Genomic DNA, 22,079 nt, shown 5'->3' on the forward strand with positions numbered 1-22,079 from the left:
AATGTCTCTGACCAAAAAATCTGAAACAGACTTTCATGAGGGTGGCCTGAGGGCTCAACGTCCTCTTGTGGCCCCTGTGTTCAGGGCACCTAGCACCGTGGAACTCAATTGGCATTTCTCATTGAACACCAGAATTGGCAGGTAAGCCACTGGCGTCCTGTGCTTTTCACAGATGAGAGCAGGTTCACCCTGAGCACATGTGACAGACATGTGGGTCTGGAGAAGCTGTGGAAAACATTATGCTCCCTGTAACATCGTTCAGCATGACCATTTTGGTGGTGTATCAGTGATGGTCTGGGGAAGCATATTCATGGAGGGATGCACAGACCTCTACAGGCTATACCATGGCACCCTGACTATCATTAGGTATCAGGATGAAATCCTTCGACCCATTGTCAGACCCTACACTGTTGCAGTGGGTCCTGGGTTCCTCCTTCTGCATGACAATGCCCGGCCTCATTTGGCGAAAGTATGCAGGCAGTTCCTGGAGGACGAAGGAATTGATACCACTGACTGCCCCCCCACACTCATCTGACCTAAATCCAATAGACCACCTCTGGGACATTATATTTCGGTCCATCCGACACCACCAGGTTGCACCTCAGTCTGTACAGGAGTTCAGTGATGCCCTGGTCCAGATTTAGGAGGAAATACCCCAGGACACCATCCCTCATCTCATTAGGGGCATGCCCCGACATTGTCAGGCATGCATACAAGCATGTAGCTTTAAAAATGCATTAGTAGCTTCCAGTGAACTTTTTACCTTTAGCTACACAAAATGTTTCAATTCCTAGCACATAGTACTGTATGTTTTTAATGCTTATTCTGTAAAAATCATCGAATTTTGATAGAATAATTCCAATAACTGCATAATACTGTATAAACTGTAAGAAATTTAAAAATAACATAAATCACCTAGTAAATAGCAAAATATAACCCTGAATTTATTTCACTGTAATACATTATTGTTATATTTCCTCTCTCACTCAAATTTCCTTTAGTTAAATGTTTGACCAATTTCCAGTAAGTGTTTGTCTAAAATTATTTTCATAGTAATATGACAATTTGTAATTTGAGATGACTTGACACAGTATAAGGTGTTTAATCCAAACTGGAGATTTTAAGATTGTAAGCTGAAAAAAGCCTTGTAGCCTTGTAAAAAAAAAAAAAAGTTCTACTACTAGTTGGTCTACTACATTTACAGTAGGTAAAAAGGACTCATTTTAAAAGAACCCAAAATCAAAACCCCAAAACAATTATTCTCATGTTGGCTTTTTGGCCTTTTTGAAATGTTATTTAATGCCATGTTTCTAGAGTTTACTTCAAACGAAATAAAAGTATAAGGTTCAGTCAGCATGTACTTTTCCTGCAAAGCATGTGGGCTACTGCTTTTTGTCCATATTAGTATATTATGCAAAGGCCTGCTAGAATGATCTGTGTGTGTTGCTCTGTATATATATGTGTGTGTGTGTGTGTGTGTGTGTGTGTGTGTGTGTGTGTGTGTGTGCATGAAAGTGCAGACCCAAAGCTAGCCAAAAGGGCAGATGTAAGGAGGAAGCCACTGTCAGATGGCAGAGATGAATCTCTCCTGAGGGATCTGATAAATAAGGAAAAATATCTTTGAAAAAGGAAACGCAGCTGTTTCCAAAGGAGAAGTCAAAATATTGGTGGTTCACATTCCAGAGATACAAATACCTCGGCCAAACTCTCTTTTTTCCCCTTAAGTGCTACTGTCCCACTTGCTGACTGCACATTCCTCTAGACCATTCACTTTGTCAGAGCTCAGTAGAAAAGTGGGCTTTTCCCAATTGAATTTAAACCTAGAATATATTGTTTCACGCTTGGCCAAGCACAGTTAATCTTGGGTATTCATAATCTGAGATTTGACACTGTGAAAAATGTATGTATATCTGCACACCTATAGGGAATTGTGTGGCAGTAAACTGTATGCTTTGACAAAATATAATAGCTGAAATGAGAAGGTGAAACCCATAACATAAAACACATGTTGAGATGTTTCATGTATGTCTCCAGCTTCCTGATCTGATAAAAAGATCTGATCAAAAGAGAAGGTGATGAATGGAAGACTAACAGAACCACTAGACACTATGAATATCTGATCATGACATTTGTGCTTTTGTCTTCTGAACATTCATTAATTGGGTCATAAATTCTTAAAATTCATAAATCAATACATAGGGTAAATTGAAGATATTCCCATTTTGCCAGCTTCAGAAACAAAGTCATATGCTCAGGCATATGCATAAGCTGGAGAAATGTGCATTTCATTGCCCCTCATTCAAGGCCCTTGGCTAAATCCTTAACAAAAGTGGAGTGAAGATGGACAAATAATATATGTTGACCTATTGGACCAATAATATTTTCACCCTTAAAGTAAGACTAAAACGTCATTCTGCCTAGCCCTATCCTTCACTCCTGTTCTTGGTTGGGGTAGGTGCCTACAAAAGTGGAACTGGAGCTGTTCTCTCACAGCATCTAATGTTTCGCACAGGTCTAATATATCTTTGAAAACACTTTAGCATGTACAAAGATGGCACTGTTTGTCAGAGCATTTGCAATGTCTCTCTCTGTTAATGGGACACTTGGAACTATGCTGCTTGGCCACTTGCACCTGCTGCTGCTGCCTCTCCCTCAGCAATCTTACCATATATTTTCAGCTTCACTAAACAACTAACACTGAGAATTCTACAAGAAAATTTAAAAATAATTTATTAAATTATTCAAGCACAGAAAACAACTAAGGAGAACTACTCAAATTTGGTTAAGAACTGTCCAATTCATTATTAAAACATGGAAGGATAGTGTTATGCCATCATCTTCAAGAAAGAAATGTGGTCAGAAAGAAATCCTGAATGACCGTGATAGGAGATTGATTTCTATCAATGTTTTGTTTTTAATTCCCTGATGGCACAGGCATATTCCAAGATGACAATGCCAGGATTCATTGGGCTCAAATTGTGAAGGGGCTCTTTCAGGATTTTTCTTTCTCTTTCAGTATTCATCTTGGCCAACATAAAACATTATGAACTTAATGAAATTCTGCAAAGAATTATTAAATATTTTTATATTTATTAAAACATACTTTCACATATATATATATATATATATATATATATATATATATATATATATATATATATATATATATATTTCTTTTTTTTTTTTTTTTTTTTTAAATAATCCAACTAATAAATGTAACAAAAACAGATCAAATGATCATTAGCTACAATCTTAGGGCTATGCATATGAACCTGATTTATATATTATGTAATAATTAAAAAGGTATAAGGAATGATAAAATGCTCCTACAAAAGATTTATGAATAAATACCCTTCTGTCTTGCTTCATAAATGAGGCTCTTTGTGATTATTTAGTATTAATGCATGTTTATAATAAAACTAAACCAGTGCAAAAAAAACAGCAAAGCATCATCGAAGCTCCATGCCCCAATGTGAACAAGCCATGATGCTTTACATGTAAAATGGGTTTACAATCATAAAAATTCTACAAAAAGGAGAAACCAGACTAAACTGACAAAGACAACTATTTACTAGCTGTTATTTATGAAACACAAAGTTGTTGTGTCCCCTTTTGTGCATCAAAAAGTAGTGATCCAAGTCTGTTTATAACAGTCAAGATGAGACCAGACCTCTCATTAGACACAGAGAGTGCAGAGCACCTGCAGTTTGAGCACTCTTTGAGCTGTGCCTACAGTGATTCTTGAAACCATGAGTTCAGTAAGACTCTTGTGGGGACTGGAATGCATAAACAGTTTGTTCTACTTAAAAGTCCGAAACGGACTGTCCTATGGTGGATTTGTGATTTTGAAACCTGCACTATTCAGGCCCTAATAATGTCCCCAGTACACAGGACAGATTATGCAGGGTTGATCTACACACATCTAGTATAGCCAAATATGCTAATCACACCCGACACATTACATTAGAGATGTTCTGAGTGATCAGCCTTAAACCTCAGGATAGGAATATAGGCCAAAGTATACTTACAAATTTGCCATTTTTAATTCCACAAACCACAGGCTTGAAAATACAGATTTTAGTTTTTTTTATTAGACCTACATACCTGGCAGTTGATGGTAATAACAAATAATGTGATTTGTATAGAAAAATATTTCTATTTGATATTTAATTTTTAAATTTATTTAAACTTGTATGAATATTTTATATAGTCATGCCTTGTTTAAGATCTTCAGTTAACTCATCAATACTCTGCAAACTCTGGCTACGTTAACTGTTCAATTCCTCCATTTCAAACCAGCAATTACGGACTAAATTTAAACTCAAATTAGTCTGAAACAATATACATCTCACTAATTAATTTCCACCTGAATTTCACACAACTATAGGCCTCACTACCTGTACAAAATAAAATGCTAGGTTACTACAATGAAAGGCTAGGCTACTACAATGAAAGACTAGATTGCTACAATGATTTAACTACAATAGGGACACTTTTCTCCTAAATCTTAGCTTCCAGATTAGTAGAGGGGGAGGTGACTGGGACCAGGCCTGCTTCTGTTGAATGAAGTAATTGCTCAAAATGCAACAGTATGGCAGCTCCCATACTGCCACACTGCACAATGCATTGGGCATACCCAATACGAATTGGACTGTCTTGAAAAAAACAAAACAGAAAGCACTGTACTAACAACCTTCTTGGCAAATATTGGCCAAGAAAAAACAACAGTAGTTACTGACAAAACACTGTGATAGCTGTAAAGAAAATCCTGAAACAACAGTCAGTGACATACCCAAAAATCTCCATATGGCAAAAGTGATATCACAATTCATTGTCAAAAGAAGAAGAGAGCAGAAATATAGAGCCCATACCACAAGATGCAAAACAAGTATCAACAGTACCAATCGGAAAGCCAAATTTATTTTAAAAGAAATACAGAGATGAAAAAGTTCTGTAACCAAGATTAATCTACCTTAGTGATAGAAATGGCAATGTGTAGAGAAAGACTGGGTCTGCTCATGATGAGAGACATCAGTCATTGGTCACGCAAGGTAGAGGTAGTGTTATTGCATGGGCTTGAATTGCTGCTTTTGGAATGGGCTCACTAATCTTTACTGATTATATAAATCATGATGGGAGCAGCAGAATGAATGCAGAAGTCTATAGAAAAATCCTGCCTGCTAATTTCAAAGTCAAATAATTTAGAGAGAGATGCATCCAATCGAATCTGTTGGAACTTCATCATGCAGCAAGACAATGATCCAAATCACACTATAAACACAGCAAAGGACTACATAAGGGAAATGGTGTTTTAGAAAGTGTAATAAGGTTTTAAATTGGCTAAGTCAATTGGCACACCTTTACCTGATTGAGCACAATCTCCTGATGAGGAGATTGAAGGGAAAACTTCCCCAAACAACCAGAAACTAAATTAAGCTTTGGTGATGAATGGTGGATGAATGCCACTGTTTGGTTATGTCATTAGATCACTGGCTTGATAATGGTCATTGCAAGCAAGGGATGTGCAAGTAAATATTAAGTGTTATCTACTTTAATTTTTTCTAGTAGTTTTGCTTACCTAAAAAGGGTGTTCTGCTGCCAAAGGTGCCACATTCATAGTTGGATGAATGATAAAAACAAATTTAATTGGCCTTGCCTTTATGGTACTTTTGGAACCTATGCCACCTCCAACATCTTTGTCATAGAGTTTGAGTAACTTATACACCTGACCTACCAAGCGACCATCCTGCCTATGTTGTTCCAACACCAGAGTAATAAAACAGACCAAAATCCTTCCTGGCTGTATTAATAGAAGACGAATAGCATATAATAGTATAAAGACGGAGGGACTTTTAGATAAAAAAGTTTTAGATAAATGATGTGTCACCAACTGTTTATATTTATAGCGACAGGTGGTGGAATGACTACAGTAGTATAGCCCCTAATTACCTGCACAGTCTTACTGTGTTGACCAAACACATCCACATCCAGACTTCTGGGTCTGACTACCCCTTCATAACCATCGACTATATCCAAACAATAAACACTTCAAAACATGGCAGAAAAAAGAGGAAATTTACGCTTACCTAAATTCACAAAGCTCATCACCATGTCAGCTTCATTTAAGTACACGTTGTCTTGAATTGTGGCTAAATGGGGTTCTTGAGTTGTGAACAATGACTTATAAGGCTCCAAAATCCCATCAACTTTAGTTTTTTCTTCGACGTTTACTGCATTGTACAGGTCCAGCATGAAAAGGGGTGCTGAGTTGTATTTGGCATTCCATAGATGAGGTCTGGGTCTGTGCGACAGTCCCAGGATAGACAAAATTTCTTTCTGCATCTCTCTCTTTTCTTGAGTTCGTAAACGCCGGTGTGTGGATCTCGAATGTAGTTCACTGGTGCTGTCAATCAAATAACTACTACCTGCTATAAGCAACACACAATAGGAACTCCACCAAAACCCCGCAAATACAAACCGGCTTTTCATTTTAGATCCAGTATGTCGTGATAAGTGAGCAACTGTGGACTTTCCAAACTTCTGAAAATAATAAAGGTTTATCCGGAGGAGGGATGAATTGATCACGGCTCTTTATGAGAAAATCTTTTTCACGCCACAGCAGGTACCATCCTCTAGAAGACAAGGACAGGAAAAGTCCTTAATTAAAAATCAAATCCATTTAATCCAAAGCGCGATGGTTGCCTTATAAAATATGGGACACCTGAGGGAGACGTGGTTCAAGCGTGTCACGCTCACATTAATTCTAAAATAAGAAGGTTCAATAGAATGTGTTCCAAAATAACACGACAGGAATAGACTTTAATTTCCATTATAGTTCAATAAGCAGGTTCGGAGAAAAGTCATTCTCGGTCCAGGGTGAACTGCGCACAGTGGAAGAACGCAATATAACGGCTGCTACACCCGCCCAAGATGAGAGGTGGAGAGGTGGAGCTACCGGAGCCCACAGGATAGACTGCGTTCAAGTCATGTCGGAATGATCGTATTTACGAGTTGAACTCACATGAACGCCATCACAAAGTGTGTCAGCCAAACACGGTGAAATCAATGGATACAACGCCTGTAGTTGGCGGCAAAGTTGTTCAAATTTAATAATTACTTGTCTCAGAAGTTGAGAAGTAAATTATTGAAATACAAGCAAATATGTTAACATTAACATGGCACCTGTACGAGATAATGGTTTGATTACGATATAATAAACGAAAACGTTGGCAATGGCTTCATAAATGATTTAAAAAAGAACAAACAAAACGAAAGACAGAGCATATGTGATGCGCATTCTCTGTGCTTCATGTTCTAGAAGTAGGCCAAAGTTAAAAAATAAATAAATAAATAAATAAAATTTTGCTATAAAATGCCCAAAGATGTCGATAATACAATAAAAGGGTGAACTGTATGTATAAACTAATTCACAGAAAAAAATTAATAAGTTTATAAGTTAAAGTCAGATGATTTATAAGTTAAAAAAAGTTTGTTTTCTTACATATCATAGTTTCTCTTGTATTTTTATTATTATTGTTGTTGTTGTTGTTGTTATTATTATTATTATTATTATTATTATTATTATTATTAAGTCAGATTAAATTATTGGGGGGGTAATCTGTTATCTCTACTTTCTATTTGTTTATTTATTTATTTTTTTAAGAAAATGTCCTGGCTAACCAAAAGCAAAGCTTAAAAATCTGTGCTCTGGCAACATTCTGGGTACCAACATTTTTTAGCTTGTAGAAATTAAACTGTCAAAGAGCATCAGTAAAAAAAAAAATCCAAAGTAGTATATCACTGTAGTAGACACATTGAATTACTTTAAATCAAAAACATTATACATAACAAATATCACATGTCACAATGTAATGTAGAAAACACACAAATCTACAGTGAAATATAAGATTTTAGTAAAAAAAATACACTAGTGAGATGCCCAAAACTCAAAATCTGCAGGTGTTGTGTGGGATTGGAGAAACATAATGTCAATATCAGATGGTAACAAAGAGTGGTGGAAAAAAGTACAATGAGCAGCCTTTTTGAAACAAAACGTGACAAAATGCCCTCTTTGGCAGCCCAAAGTTCCACTACACCAGCTACTGCATTTCAATCATCAGTGCTATATGCCTTCATGTTTACTAAAGCGAATTCTTTGGGTAGCAGACACGCATGTAATAAATCAGAGATGCATGTATAAAGCTAAATGCATAACAGGAGTAAGTGTAAATCACAGTCAGTTTTGCTAATGTGCATGTTATAATGAGGGTGGCGAGTTGAAACCACAAATAAGTTAACATCATTAGTGTAAGGCAGAAAAGGACCAAGGAAGTCAGCATGGAGTGAAGAGCAAATGTAACAGGTGTACTTCATAAGCTGAATGGCACTGAGCAGTTGTATGTTGAATAGAGCAGTTATGAAGGATTGTGTGCACCTGATGGGAGGTGTGCAAAGTGAGAGGATGTCACAATACAATTTCAGCGGCTTGTACCATCAGCACCCAAGCGGCAACAGCCATAAAGGCAGACAAGTAAGCAACAGGATGGTAGGACCTGCTGTACTTTTGGGCCAGGACACCCACAGCTGTCAACCTGGGGTCAGTTACATTTAATCAAAGTCAAGGATGAATGATCAACAAAGGCACAGAAAGCCAAGGACAAGCCAAGGATGTCTTTGGAGGAAGGACATCTTGGATACCCTGATGATGATCAGTGGAGTGTTGACACTGTCTTTGAGACAAAGTGAAACCCAGATAGTTTACAGTAGATTGATAGAATCGTAACTTGGACAGTGTGGATTTAAAACCCTGTGTCAGGAGTGATAAATTTATGAAATGGAAAATAGATAGACCATAGAACCCATGTGCCAAATTTAGAGGTTAAAAAGAAAACAGATAGCGTCACATGAATCACAAATCAATAATTAATTGTCTGAGAGGCCAAAGCAAGCAGATACTGTAGTTTTTCATGCTGTATTTTCAAGAGTTCAACACAGTTCAATAAAATGTAAAATGTGAAAATGTAAAGACACTTTTTTGTAAAGTGTGTCAATGATACTCTAAAACGAGAATTCTAAAATGAGCTTTTTTTTTAATTTGTTAATGTCTTTGTAATTGTTGATGTAAAGTCAATGGCAACCAACTGTAATTATTTGAGTACTGCATAATTTTTGCAATGAAATTCTGGAAACTTCATCTGCAGATGATTTACTGTAAAGGTGACCTTTGCAATACAATACTGTAATATCATACAGTTACACAGTGTTTATCATTGAGATAAACTGTAATTAGATTTACAGTTTGTTGTTTTAAAATAGTTTACTGTTATAGCAGTTATTTTTACAGCACATTCCATTAAAATGGTTTTCTAAATGTTTTAACAGTAATTTACCATAAACAAACAACAGTTATTAACTGTAAAATTTATGGTTGCCTAAAAACATTGCACTCTTAACCTGACATTGCATGATGTTATTGTACTGCTGCCATATAATTGGGCATATCAAAAGGTGATCCTAATAAAGTGACCTATGAGTCTGTACTCTACATTTGTTATTCATGGATTGGCATAACCTTATAATCAGGCATAACTTTATAAACACCTGTGTGACACCTTTTTATCAGAACCAGCATTAACTTCTTCAGCAATTTGAGCAACAGTAGCTCATCTGTTGGATCAAATCACACGAGCCAGCCTTCACTCCCCATGTGCATCAATGAGCCTTGACCGACCATGACCTTGTTGCCGGTTCACCACTGTTTCTTCCTTGGACCACATTTGATAGATACTGACCACTGCAGACAGGGAACACCCCACAAGAGCTGCAGTTTTGGAGATGCTCTGATCCAGTCATCTAGCCATCACACTGATGTCACACACATCATCTAGCCATCTAGCCATCACACGCTTGTTAAACTCGCTCAAATCCTTACACTTGCCCATTTTTCCTGCTTCTAACACATCAACATTGAGGACAAAATGTTCACTTGCTGCCTAATATATCCCACCCACTAACAGGTGCCATGATGAGGAGATCATCAGTTCTTCACCCACAAACCCACACCAACTATAGATGCTGTTATTTCAATATAATTATATTAATTTATTATAGAATTCAAATTTCACGACAACAAAACAAAATCCTGAATAACTGTCACATGGTGTTTGGCATGATAAAAAGTTAAATACAATATTCAGCATTCATTACATTCATGTTGCTTCTGCAAATTGTAATTAGAATGCATTCAAGAGTAAATCCAAAAAGAGGAACTTGTATTCACTGTTGGATTTATGACCAGCCAAGCAGCATCAATCCACATTCATTCTGTAAGTAAAACTCCATTCAGACAGTAACTTGGGCCCTGGAACCTGGGGTTGTCAGGTGGCAATGCAACTCTGTGCCCCACTGTGCTGCCTCCTGTATGTTTAGTTATTTTCAAAATCTCAATATCTGAAAAGGAGTGGATATTTATTAGGCAGTATGATATCTGTAAAAGTCTCTATGTGCAGACCACACATGAATTTTAGACTGCTAGTGTAAATGGATAATGTATATGCATCTCTCTTCACAGGATGATATAATAAGTTTGATTTACTCAAAGCTGGGGCAATCAAGAGAACAGCAATGGTGAAATTCATAGTTGAGTATATATACTGTATAATGAAATGGCAAAGGAAAAAGATATATGTGTGGAAATTAACGTACTGTTTCGGTTGCAATTTCAGACACATTTGCTCATTCCAATAGCCACTGATTTGAATAGTACAGTTGTATATACAACTATACAACTACACAGGACTCTACAGACCATTCACTTACAACACTTAAAGCCTTTCTACAGTCAAACTCAAGGAGAATTGCAGCAATGCACAGTGTGACACTGAAATTCCTGCATCTACTAAATTTCAATACAATTTTTGCTTCGGTATGTTGATTTATTAATATAGAAAGGGCAGCAATCACAAAAACATAAAATACATGATCCTGGACTACATTCAAACTGTAAAGATTATTTTTGCAACACATAGGTTCTTCTGTTAGCTTTATAGTGATCATAAATGCTGACTGTTCACAGGAAGACAATCACTACCAAAACTCTGTGCTGTTCAATTTAAACCTTTGTCAAAACTGTGATGGTTTTTTCTCTCAAATACAATACAAACATGACTAATTACTAGCACTTTTTTTTGGAGTATAAAACATTTATCATGTCTTTCAAGAAAATGTTCCACCTCTTCCAGTGCCCGAGCTGAACCTGGTTGCCCCAGGGATAGCTTCAGCTGTGATTACTGGCAGGCCATAGTCTGTTTCATATTGCATGGCCTGGGTGAACGAGCTGGAGTCAAAAGATGCATGATAGGCAGAGTTACGGTCTGCACGGAGACAGAGCTGAGGAAAGGAGCTTATCTGCTCAGCAAGCTCCACAGCTACCTGTAAGGCTGACACACAGAAAGAAATTTGACAGAAACATAGATATCGTAGAAGGGGCGGGGTTGGGGTCAGAGAGAGTGAGAGAGAGAGAGATTTGAGGATCATTAATGATCTATAAACATTTTATACTATACAGCCAATATAAATGGATTTAACCATTTTATATCAACATGTTTGTATTTGTCTATGTTTCCATATCTCAGATATGAATTGACATCAGACATGAATTGACTCTAGCCAACATCTCCTGTAAGTGAACTAAGGAATACCTACAGTAATGAATAGACAAATGGATTATAAACTCTTTAAAGAACTAACATTTTCTTACAAAATGCTACAAATACTTTAATTGATATCACAAGTGTCTATAACTTTGTTATCTGTCTGTGTGTGTAACAGACTGATGGTGGTTTAAAGTGTTCTTCACAGTACCCATACCCTTTACACTGTAAAATGAAGGACAAAACACCTACTGATTAAACTGTTTGCACACCATTGTGTATTATCCATGTCATCCTGAACATGAAGAAACAAAATTTTGCCACGCCAAGGTGAGCAAATAAGCAGGAAATTGACAGATGTCCTCATGCAGCGTTAAAATGTTTTAAAAATATGCATGATGCTCTTTGAGCCAATAACAGCAAATAAGAGAGAAGGGGACATGTCTTTTTTTTATTAGTTACTTTTCCTGCTTTCCTATGAAAGCAACCATTTTGTTCCATTATTAGAACAGTGTTTACTTGAGTGGTTAGTGCGGCAAATACAACAAACAGTGAAAAACAGATTTAGTCATAATGCTGTTTAAAAAAATGTATTTATTTATATATATATATATATATACACACACATAATGGATTTATATATCCAATATTAACAGAGATTTTAACCAGTGCCACATTAAAAAACTATACTGTACCTTGTCCATCTGGCACCACTCTGTTTGCTAGTCCAAATGCTAGTGCCTCTTGAGATCCTACAGGTCTTCCAGTCAAAATAAGGTCTAGAGCCCGAGACAAACCAATTAGCTGTGGCAGCCGCACTGTCCCACCATCAATGAGTGGCACACCTAGAAAGGTGGGAAGACAACAGAAGAGTAGAGTCTGATAGTATTTTTGCTGAAGGATCTTTTGTTGAAAAATGAATTGAAAACACAAATACACAAACACACCTATTCTGAACACAATATAGATCATGCAGAGCTTCAACATATTCAACATAACGTGTGTTAATTAATTAAGTGATCATGCAAATAAGATAATATAAAAAAGAGCATAAATGTTTGCAAAGAGCTGCCAGGGTGTTACAAAAACATGGGTAGCCATTTTCTGAAGCAGAAGTTGCTGATTTTGTATTGAAAGCAAAAAGAAGCACTAGGCCTCTTTGTGCTAGTGCACAAAATTGAAAGTGTTTAAACAGTATAATTAATAGAGAGCATGAGGGTAGCCAATCTGAGTTTCAATTTTAAATTTTCAGAATTTTATCAGTGGACATAACAGTTTTTTAAAGAAACATGAAACATAGAAGAAAATTTTTTAAAAAAAGTTGAAAATTAAATTTATATTTATTTATCTCTCATGAGCAAGTCTGAGGCACCTGTGGCAAGGAAAAACTCCCTGAGATGATATTAAGAAGAAACTTTGAGAGGAACCAGACTCAAAAGGGAATCCATCCTTATTTGGGTGACACTGGAGAGAAAAAATGTCCTTTATATACTATAGTCAAGTAGAGTTTTGCAACCAAGAGCTCCTGAGCAACTTATAGGTTAGTGTAATTACTGAACTCATTAAAGATTTGACACTAATTCCTTCACTTCACTGATGAAGATCTGATGGCAAAACTGACCACCACAAGAGCAGTTCAAAGTTGGCGCCATAGTCTACAAGTGGTGAAATCCACAGCAGTCTCATGGCTTACTGTGGTGGTGGTGGTGGTGGTGGTGACATGCGGAGGGATGAGACCTGGTGTACTTTGGATTATCACCCACCACCTGGAGATCACTAGACTGAGATCCACAAATGAACCTACCAGGCCTCAGTGACCCCTAGAAACCAAACAGAATCCCTGCTCTTCACCACAGATGAGATGAGGCAGATGCTCTTATCCAGAGTTATGTACAAAAGTGCTTTTGAGTCACTGTCAATAAATACATCAATACTGGTCCACTAGGTCATAGATTAATAATACCAACAATCTAAATCTCTGTTGGGAGATAATACAGCAAGAATAGCACACAGAAAACAATTTATTATTATTATTATTGTTGTTGTTGTTATTATTATTATTATTATTATTATATTTATTTAATTTTACACAAAACAAGTTTAGGAATTTCAGGAAGAGATATCCACATGTTGTTTGAAGACAGCCAGTGACTTGGCTGTTCTTGCATTTAGGGGAAGTGCATTCCACCACTTATGTGTCACAACAGAGAAGAATGTTGATCTATACCTACCTTAAACCCTTAGAGATGGTGGGACTAGTCGAGCAGTGCTTGAAGATCTGAGGGATTGTGGTGCAGTTTAGGAAGTGATAAGAGCTTTGAGGTAAGAGGGTGCTGGACTGTTTTTGGCTTTGTAGGGAAGCATCAGTGTTTTAAATCTGATTTGGGTAGCTACTGGATACCAGTGGAGGGAGCACAACAATGGAGTAATGTGTGAGAATTTTGGAAGGTTAAAAACAAATTGCTTAGTTGCATTTTGGATCATTTGTAGAGTCTGAATTGTGTCAAATGAGGTAGACCTGCAAAGAGTGAGTTGCAGTAGTCCAGTATTGAATTTGTTAATAAAAATGGCCAAATCCTTCTGATATTGTAAAGGAGATACTGACAGGAGTGTGTCAAATTAGCAACATGCAAGGAAAAGGACAGTTGATTGTCCATGGCTACCCCAAGGTTGCATGCAGTGGCCGAAGGGGAGATACCAAGTTGTCCAGGAAGATTCCAAGACACTGACATGGGGATGAATCACCTGGGATGAAGAGGACACCAATGGAGAGTATACATGGAGCAGATGTCAATCCCTGCCACCTGATATGAATGATTGGTGAAAAGGAGAGTCTTGTCAAATGCTGCTGAAGGGTCAACTGGCTGAACCAGCATCATGTAGATTTTTTCTGTGACAGCCAAAAGGGTAGTCTCTGTGGAATGTGCCACATTGAAGTCAGACTGGTTGGGATCTTGGAGGTTGTTCTGTGAAAGAGTTACAAATTTGACTGTAACCAGTGCATTTTTAGAAAGAAAAAAAGAGAAGTGATATCAGTCTGCTGATGTCTGAGGGATCCAGAGCAGGTTTTTTGCAAGTAGTTGGTGAATGAACAGATGTTATGGAGCCATCAATGATCATAGTGATGAAGGGCAGGAGGTCTTGTGAGATGGTCTGGAGCATTGTGGAAGACATTGGTCGGATTACATGATGACTTATAGAATCTCTTCTAATGCTAGGTTTAAAGAATAAATAACATGTTGCAAAATCAGTTCCTATATACACAATCAGTTAATATATATATATACATATACAGCTCTAGAAAAAAAAAAAGAGACCGTTGCCCAATCTCCAGATTTGAACCCTACTGAAAACTTCTGGAATGTCATGTGATGCAATGTGAAATGTGAAAAACTGGTGGAGAGCATGGAGCCAAAACGCATGTAAATCGGGGTTATTCCACCAAATACTGATTTCTTAATGTTATTTAGCCAAAGCATTAACACAATTTGTTTACAAATTATTTGCATTTTGTTTTATTTGAGTTATTAAAGCTCTGCAGATACTGCATGATCTTGGGTTATTTTGATGTGTTGTCATTTCCTTTAAATATACAATCTAAATAACAATAGTTATATTTTGAATTTAGGAGAAATATTGTCAGCAGTTCACAAAAAAATGAAACAAAACTGTTCATCTCACCAATACATGCACCTGTAAGAAAAAAACATAAGAAACTGATTATTTTGCAGTGGTCTCTTTTTTCTTTCCAGAGCTGTATATAAATAAAACCCACTAAAAAAGAGGAAATCAAGTCAAATGTTTTTTTTTTTTGTTTTTTTTTACCAAATCTGCGGCAGAAAACCCCAAATATGGCACTGGTTTCCACAATCCGGAGATCAGCTAGCAGGGACAATTCCAACCCCCCTGCCACAGCATAACCACTTACTGCTGCAATCAGTGGCTTTGATAGCCTCAGGCGAGAGGGACCCTTCAAGCAAACAAAGTAGACAATCCATTGAAAAGTGATTCAAACAGTAAATTTAGTATATGGGTAAATATGGACAGCTTTACAGCTGTTAGAATTAATGACAGATGCAACATATGCAAGAGTCTGTCTTATCATGTCGCAGCATTGCAATGTGTAAACTCAGTTGAAAAGTTTTAATCTGTTTTTCAGTTAATTTTCACATCAAACATCAGAATGAGGAAAAAATTGGATCTCTCTGACTTGACATAAATGGTTGTTGGTGCCAAATGGGGTGATTTGAGTATTTCAGAAATGTGAACATTAACATGTACCCACATGAATTTTGCATTGCACTGCTGCCACATGAATGGATGATTAACTAATTGCAATAATGTGCCTAATACAGTGGACAGTGCATGTATTTCATTTGTTACTCAATCTCTTTTAAACCATTTCTTTCGTGTGTGCTTTTCAGCGTTTTCTCCATGGTATCTGTGCGTAGAATATGTAGCTAGTACAAACACTAGGCAATTACAGCTCGGGCAAATGAATAATTGATAAACCTTTCCAGTTAGAGTTAATAATAATTGTTGAAAAGATACAATAAATAAAACCAAAGAGTCAAACTACGGATACACAACTAACCAGCGTATCTAATGAAGTATTCCTATAAGGCTGTAGTTTAAATACTTAAATCTGAAAAAGGAACAAGGTTATGTTTCTCCTCCTACCATTGGTGCAGGACCTTGGGTAACATTTTGCTCCAGTTTGAGGGAACTGGAATCCTGAGAGAGTTCTTTAAGATCATAACCAGCACAAAAATTCCCTCCTGAAAAAAAGCAGAAAAAATAAAAAAAGCACAATAAATGAGAATAAACACAAAAAAGAAAGAAATATATATGTTCATGTTTACAAGGAAAAATATATATGCATGTATACAAGAAAATTGGTGATATTCATCAGTATAATTATAGGCTCATTAACAAAGCAATTTCAGGTGAACAACACTAACCTATTCCATGTAGCACAGCTACACTCAAGGTATCATCTTGTTCAAAGGCTGAAAATTCTTCAAATAACCGCTGGGATGTCTCCTGGTTCACTGCATTACGCACCTCTGGCCTATTAATTCCCACAGTGAGCACTGGACCTTGCTTTTCAACAACCACTGTCTGACCTGAAGTCACAGAAATGAGTAACCACACGACTTAGTGAGCTGCACAGTCAGCACAACAATATAGCATCATCATTATCACTGTAAGTAAAATTAGCAAATGTTTTAGTTAGCCATTTCACCAATCTGAAAAATTTTGTCTGGCTTTTTTTAATCATCAATGGGCCACTTAAGAGATTTCTTCTGGAAATTAATGAAATAGTAAACTTTCCATTATACATTTCTTCTTTTTTTTTTTTTTAGTAAGGTTTAGATTAGGACAGTGGTCCTCAAGAACCATTTCTGTTTCTTACAGATTTAGCAGTTAGCTATAGGTGTACACCCACTGTCTACTTTTTTTTTTTTTTTTAGAAACACCTATGTGTGCACACACACTCATCAGTCAATCATGTGGCTGCAGCACAATGCATAAAATTGTTCAGATACAAATCTTAATCTTAATATCATACATCAGAATAGAGGAAAAAATATGATCTCAGTGACTTTGACTGTATAATAGCTGTTGGTGCCAGAAAGACTGATTTGACTATTTCAGAAACTGCACAAATCCAGGGACTGGGACAGTTGTTGATTTGACAAATGTCACCTTGTCTTTATCCAGTCTGTCATGTTTGGGTGAGACTGTGTCTACTGCAGCCTCAGATTCCTGTTTTTACTGACAGGACTGGAACCCACTGTGCTCTTCTGTTGTTGTAGCCCAGCCACCTCAAGGTTTGGCATGTTGCTCTTTCTGAGATGCTTTTCTGCTCACCATGGGTGTAAAGCATAATAAAGAGCTGACTGTCCTCAACATCAAAAGTTCATCAAATCTTGAACTGTCCATTCTTAGGAGATCAGCAGTTCCTTAAATACTTAAACCAGACTGTCTGGCACCAACAACCATGACAAGATCAGCATCATCGAGATCACACTTTTGCTTATTCTGATACTTGACGTTCATATTCACTGAAGCACTTGATCTGTATGACTTTATATCTTGCGCTGTTGCCACATGCTTGAAGAACTGGATAACTGTGTAACAGAGCAGGTGTGCAGGTTCCTAATGAAGCAGATGGTGAGTGTGAACTATATTCCCAGTCAATAAGACTGATTGATATTTGGACTTGATAAGTTGCAAATAAATCTACAGTATAAAGAAAACCTGCATTGTAATCGAGGATTTTTTTTACAGCCAGGCTTACAATTCTATTTGGAAAGTTATGCACTGCCCCCTGTCGGTAGAGCTTGTTATCGTAACTTATTACCTGATGTAGGATGCTGATGGGAAGTGCACCCGGAGCTCCGGAAGCGCTTTCCTGTACCAAGAATACAGCGGTCATGTAGTCCAGCTCTTCCGGTCAGAAAAAAATCTGTATGCGGAGAAAACCTTAAGTTTATAACTAAATGCCGATATGTTAAAAATCCTTGTTTAAATGTTTGTTTAGACTTACTAATAAGGAAGGATGGCCGTGGAAACTTATAGAGCATCGTGTGAGATAGTTGATTCTAAATCTGTCACTTTCTGCTCCCTCAGTCTGTATACTGAATCTATAAATCTCCGCTAAAGCCGGCAATGAGCAAACGGCTACAAATAAATCGTGATCATGAGATTAATCGTGTTTTAGAAAAATTGTTAACCTTTAAAACAACAGACATCCAAGCGTTTGGAATTAGATTTTAACCAGAAAACCTTTGGTCCAAAGTTAGTGAGGAGATTTAGACTGTTGAAGCCAGAAATAGTCAATCGATTTCGATATCAAAATAAAAGCCATTTACGGCCATGTAATTTAAATACTCCCCATTCTATCATTTAACTTTGCATAGACTAGAGCATACTGGTCCTCAAGGTCTGAGGATTTTTTGTGAATCGTAGTCCTTTAATACTATTGCCATTAATTAATGAATATGAAAAATAAAGAAAAGAATAGAAAGAATAGTAAAGAATTAAGACAGAAAAATGAATAAATACACACATGCATCCATGCTGTACAGGTTGGCTTATCTGTGCAAACCTGTAAATAACTGCTTTAGCAGACATAAGATTTAGTAGTCAGTTGTGAGGGAAACAGTGTTTAAAAAACAATGTTTTGGGGTTTTTTTTTAGATGAAAGCCGGCTTATCAGTTTTCCTGTAACATGCTTGGCGTAACATTACTCCTTTGTGTTCATGTCACACCAATTATTTATCACCTACTCTATGCAGTTACATTAATTCAACATCTTGTTATTTCTTATGCTAACAAGTTTTGATGACTGTCCTTTTTGGCCTACCTGCTTGCCATGAGGGAGCTGTTAGACAATATAATTCAGGAGATTGGTAGATTTGGTATGTAAAGTATACTGGCCTACTGTAGGTTTGTCTTGCTCTGGTTCTTTGTGCATTTTTTTAAATGAGAGAGAGAGAGAGAGAGAGAATTATCTCCTGTTATTTTCACCATTATGGCAGTTCTTGACAGTTTCTTAACATTCTGGCATAAGTCTCATTATTAAATGTTTTGACAGTAGCCAATCATTCATGTACCCCCTGAACTACTCAAAGGACAAAATCACTGTGACTTAAATGGACAGGTCCCCAGGGGAGGCAGTGGACAGATACCTGGATATTCACACCATGCAGGACCTGTCATGGTCCTGTCACAGTTCTGTCATATCAACAGCCGGGTGAGGAAGTTCTGGCAGCATCTTTACCACCTTAGATGCTAAAGAGCTGAACAGATGGGCTCTCCAGAGGGTGGTACAATCAGCTGAGCATACCATCCACATCAAACTCCCTCACCTGCGGTCAATCTACAGCAGGTGGTGCTGGACTAAGGCCAGGAAGATATTGAAAGACCTCAGCCAACCGAACAATGAAGTCTTCTCTCTGTTGAGTCAGGGAAACTCTATTTTTAATTCTATTTGAGGTGTAATTTTATTAAAATTCTACTCTCTGTATTATTATTTTTTTAAATATATTTTTTCTTATTTTATTTATTTATTTATTTTTACTTTTATCCTTATAATTTCTCTATATGCTGTACTGTGTATGATTATGTATGTGAGAAATAAACTTATTTATTTATTTATATCACTTATTTATTTATATAAAGTGAATTTGATATTATGGAAAGACTTTTGTTGGTGAGTTTAACCTAACAAAATCAGGAACCCCTCATTGAATGCGACCTAAGTGAAACATTAGACAATGAAATTAAAGTGATTCATGATTGAACCTGTAAGAAATGCTTCAGCCATCCAGCACTACATCAGAGAGAGCTACTTCTGTATCAACTGCTCCTGGATTTGGTTGAGCTAAAAAATTCGTAGACAAAGTAAAGATCCACCTAGGGGTCAAGCCTGTTAAACAAAACTCACGCAGTCAGAAGAGTTGAATGGAAAACTGAGACACTAGATTAGACTGGAAGAGTTGAAGTCGCTTTTCCCCATAGTGTTTACAAAAATTAATAAATAAAAAACACCATGTATACATTGACATACAGTATAAAAGCCCAACCAGGCAGCAGTGCCAGATAGCTATTCTTTACCACTTACTGAAGAGTTATATGGGTCAGTAATGCTCTCTACTTCTAATCTTTAAAACACATTACCAGGTATAGCTACATGATCAGAGCAGGAGACCTACTGTCCTTACTACTCATGAGGCCTATATCAGTTTTGCAGCCTATTGACCCTACGGCCTGTGTTTGGCCCTATCTGTTTTTCAACACATGATGACAATGATCCTAAAAGGCATTGAAGGTGTACAGTGCAACTTGGACAATGTGTTTATCCATGGCTCATCTGAAGCCAGCCAGTGTCACTGCAAACCTCAAAGCTATTCTGCACAGTATTAGTGAAGCTGGTCTGAAACTGAATGAAGGCAAATGCAAGTTCAAGCTGACTGCAATGAGTTTCCTTGGCTACAAACTCATCTGATGGATTGAACCCTGATGATACACTAATGCCGACACTGACTGTGACTATGCAGAAGTCACTGAGTATGTTGCTATGCTTTCATTTGCATTCAGTACAATCTCCAAGGAAGATTTTCAGACTGTGTGCAGCAACTGTGTAGTGTTCACTGTGTTACACGGTGTATGTCATCAATGGTGGCTGACTGATGCATCACTAATGCCTATAAATTAATGTTTAATTAATGTTAATGCATTTTGTTTTTTTCTTATTTTGTTTAAAAAAAATGCCCAATCTGCTGGGAAGTAAACATCTGACAATCAGTAAATTGTCAAAAATCAGTGTACTGTTACACACAACACACTTGGAATAAAATTCTTATTCAAACAGTACTGTAAAAATGTCAGATCATGTGCTGGAAAGATCAGAACATTGTATACAACATAATGCAAGATGGGTGAATCCTTTCATGTATTTTTGTCTTTTTTTGATTTCATCACTTTCAATAAAGCATGTAATGGAAAAATATATATGCCTTTTTTCATGTGGACTTGTAAGAAACAGATGAGCAAAACACACAAAACGGACATAAATCTTTATCAATCAAATAATATATTATACTTTCACTTTAGTCAAATCCAGAACAGTTGCTGGATTCCACACCTGCCTTTGTTATATTCTCATTTCATCACCTGGAAGTCTGTGTTTGTCCCTTTGCCTTTCTCAACTTGTGACTTTCCGAATATGTTCTTGATTGTTTGAACAGTCCTTTTAGTTTGCCAACTTGATTGACAAGCTGATTTGCTTCTCAGTTCACTCAGTTTTGCAATTTGTGGAAACTTGGAGTAATAAGTACTCAGACCCATTGGAATATCCCAGTAGCTATCTTCGCCAATGGAATTCCTGGCAATGTGAGTGATAGTAATGGTTCTTTTTTTTAGTGAATGTTTATGTGAGTGTTTCTTGTAGCACACTGAGATACAATGTACTCTATTTGAGTTGACATAGCAGCAGAGGTGTGATGCAGTTTGCCCTCCAACTCTTTAAGCAAGTCTTCTGTATGTGCTTTGATGTATGCACTGTGAGTACTTGTTATCCTCTCACTACTGGTCTTTAATCTTGCAGTAAGACTGCTTCTGTTCTGTCATAGCTAGCATCTACAGACAAAACTAGAGGACATCTAGCCTGCTGGTGCATTTAATGCAGTATTTTCAGCTTTTGAAAGCTTCTCTCTTTTTCACTACCCCAGATCTGTCATTTTAAGGAGCTTTTTTTTTAGCACTTATTTCTGACAAATCGGTAATGAACTTGGAAAGATATTGTAGCATTCTCAGAAAACTCTGTAGAGCTTGTTTGACATTTGGTTGTGGTAACTGGAAACTCTCTCTTTCTCATCACCTGGTTTGAGTCCATTGGTCCAAGTGTGTACTCTGTTT

General features: G+C 36.9%; 2 protein-coding genes across 3 annotated transcripts in view; both read right to left on the reverse strand.

The window, feature by feature from the left end:
- Positions 1–6,916, reverse strand: part of bmp6 (bone morphogenetic protein 6) — a 32,244-nt gene extending 25,328 nt beyond the window's left edge. For both annotated transcript variants that reach the window (XM_058375924.1, XM_058375923.1), the window contains exon 1: positions 6,087–6,916. In XM_058375924.1, coding sequence (XP_058231907.1) covers positions 6,087–6,489 — 403 coding nt within the window. In that variant the 5' untranslated portion in view covers positions 6,490–6,916. The remainder of the gene's footprint in view (positions 1–6,086) is intronic.
- Positions 6,917–10,120: 3,204 nt separating this feature from the next.
- Positions 10,121–18,490, reverse strand: zgc:101569 (uncharacterized protein LOC449822 homolog). Its single transcript, XM_058377009.1, has 7 exons — positions 18,205–18,490; positions 18,019–18,123; positions 16,613–16,777; positions 16,332–16,429; positions 15,477–15,621; positions 12,347–12,496; positions 10,121–11,438 (listed from the first exon to the last, which is right to left on the reverse strand). The coding sequence occupies exons 1-7, from the start codon at positions 18,239–18,241 to the stop codon at positions 11,215–11,217; spliced, it is 924 nt and encodes a 307-aa protein (XP_058232992.1). The 5' UTR covers positions 18,242–18,490; the 3' UTR covers positions 10,121–11,214.
- Between the last annotated feature and the right edge of the window lie 3,589 nt (positions 18,491–22,079).

This window comes from Hemibagrus wyckioides, linkage group LG23 (genome assembly GCF_019097595.1).
Source record: "Hemibagrus wyckioides isolate EC202008001 linkage group LG23, SWU_Hwy_1.0, whole genome shotgun sequence".
In the NCBI taxonomy this organism is placed as follows: Eukaryota; Metazoa; Chordata; class Actinopteri; order Siluriformes; family Bagridae; genus Hemibagrus; species Hemibagrus wyckioides.

Excerpts from the sequence above, each read along its gene's own strand:
- zgc:101569 (XM_058377009.1), bottom strand. The coding sequence starts at position 18,241 with ATGCTCTATAAGTTTCCACGGCCATCCTTCCTTATTA. Across the intron at positions 16,778-18,018 it reads CCATCAGCATCCTACATCAG|GTCAGACAGTGGTTGTTGAA; the intron begins GTAATAAGTTAC and ends CTGTGACTTCAG. Across the intron at positions 12,497-15,476 it reads GGTTTTCTGCCGCAGATTTG|GTGTGCCACTCATTGATGGT; the intron begins GTAAAAAAAAAC and ends CCACCTTTCTAG.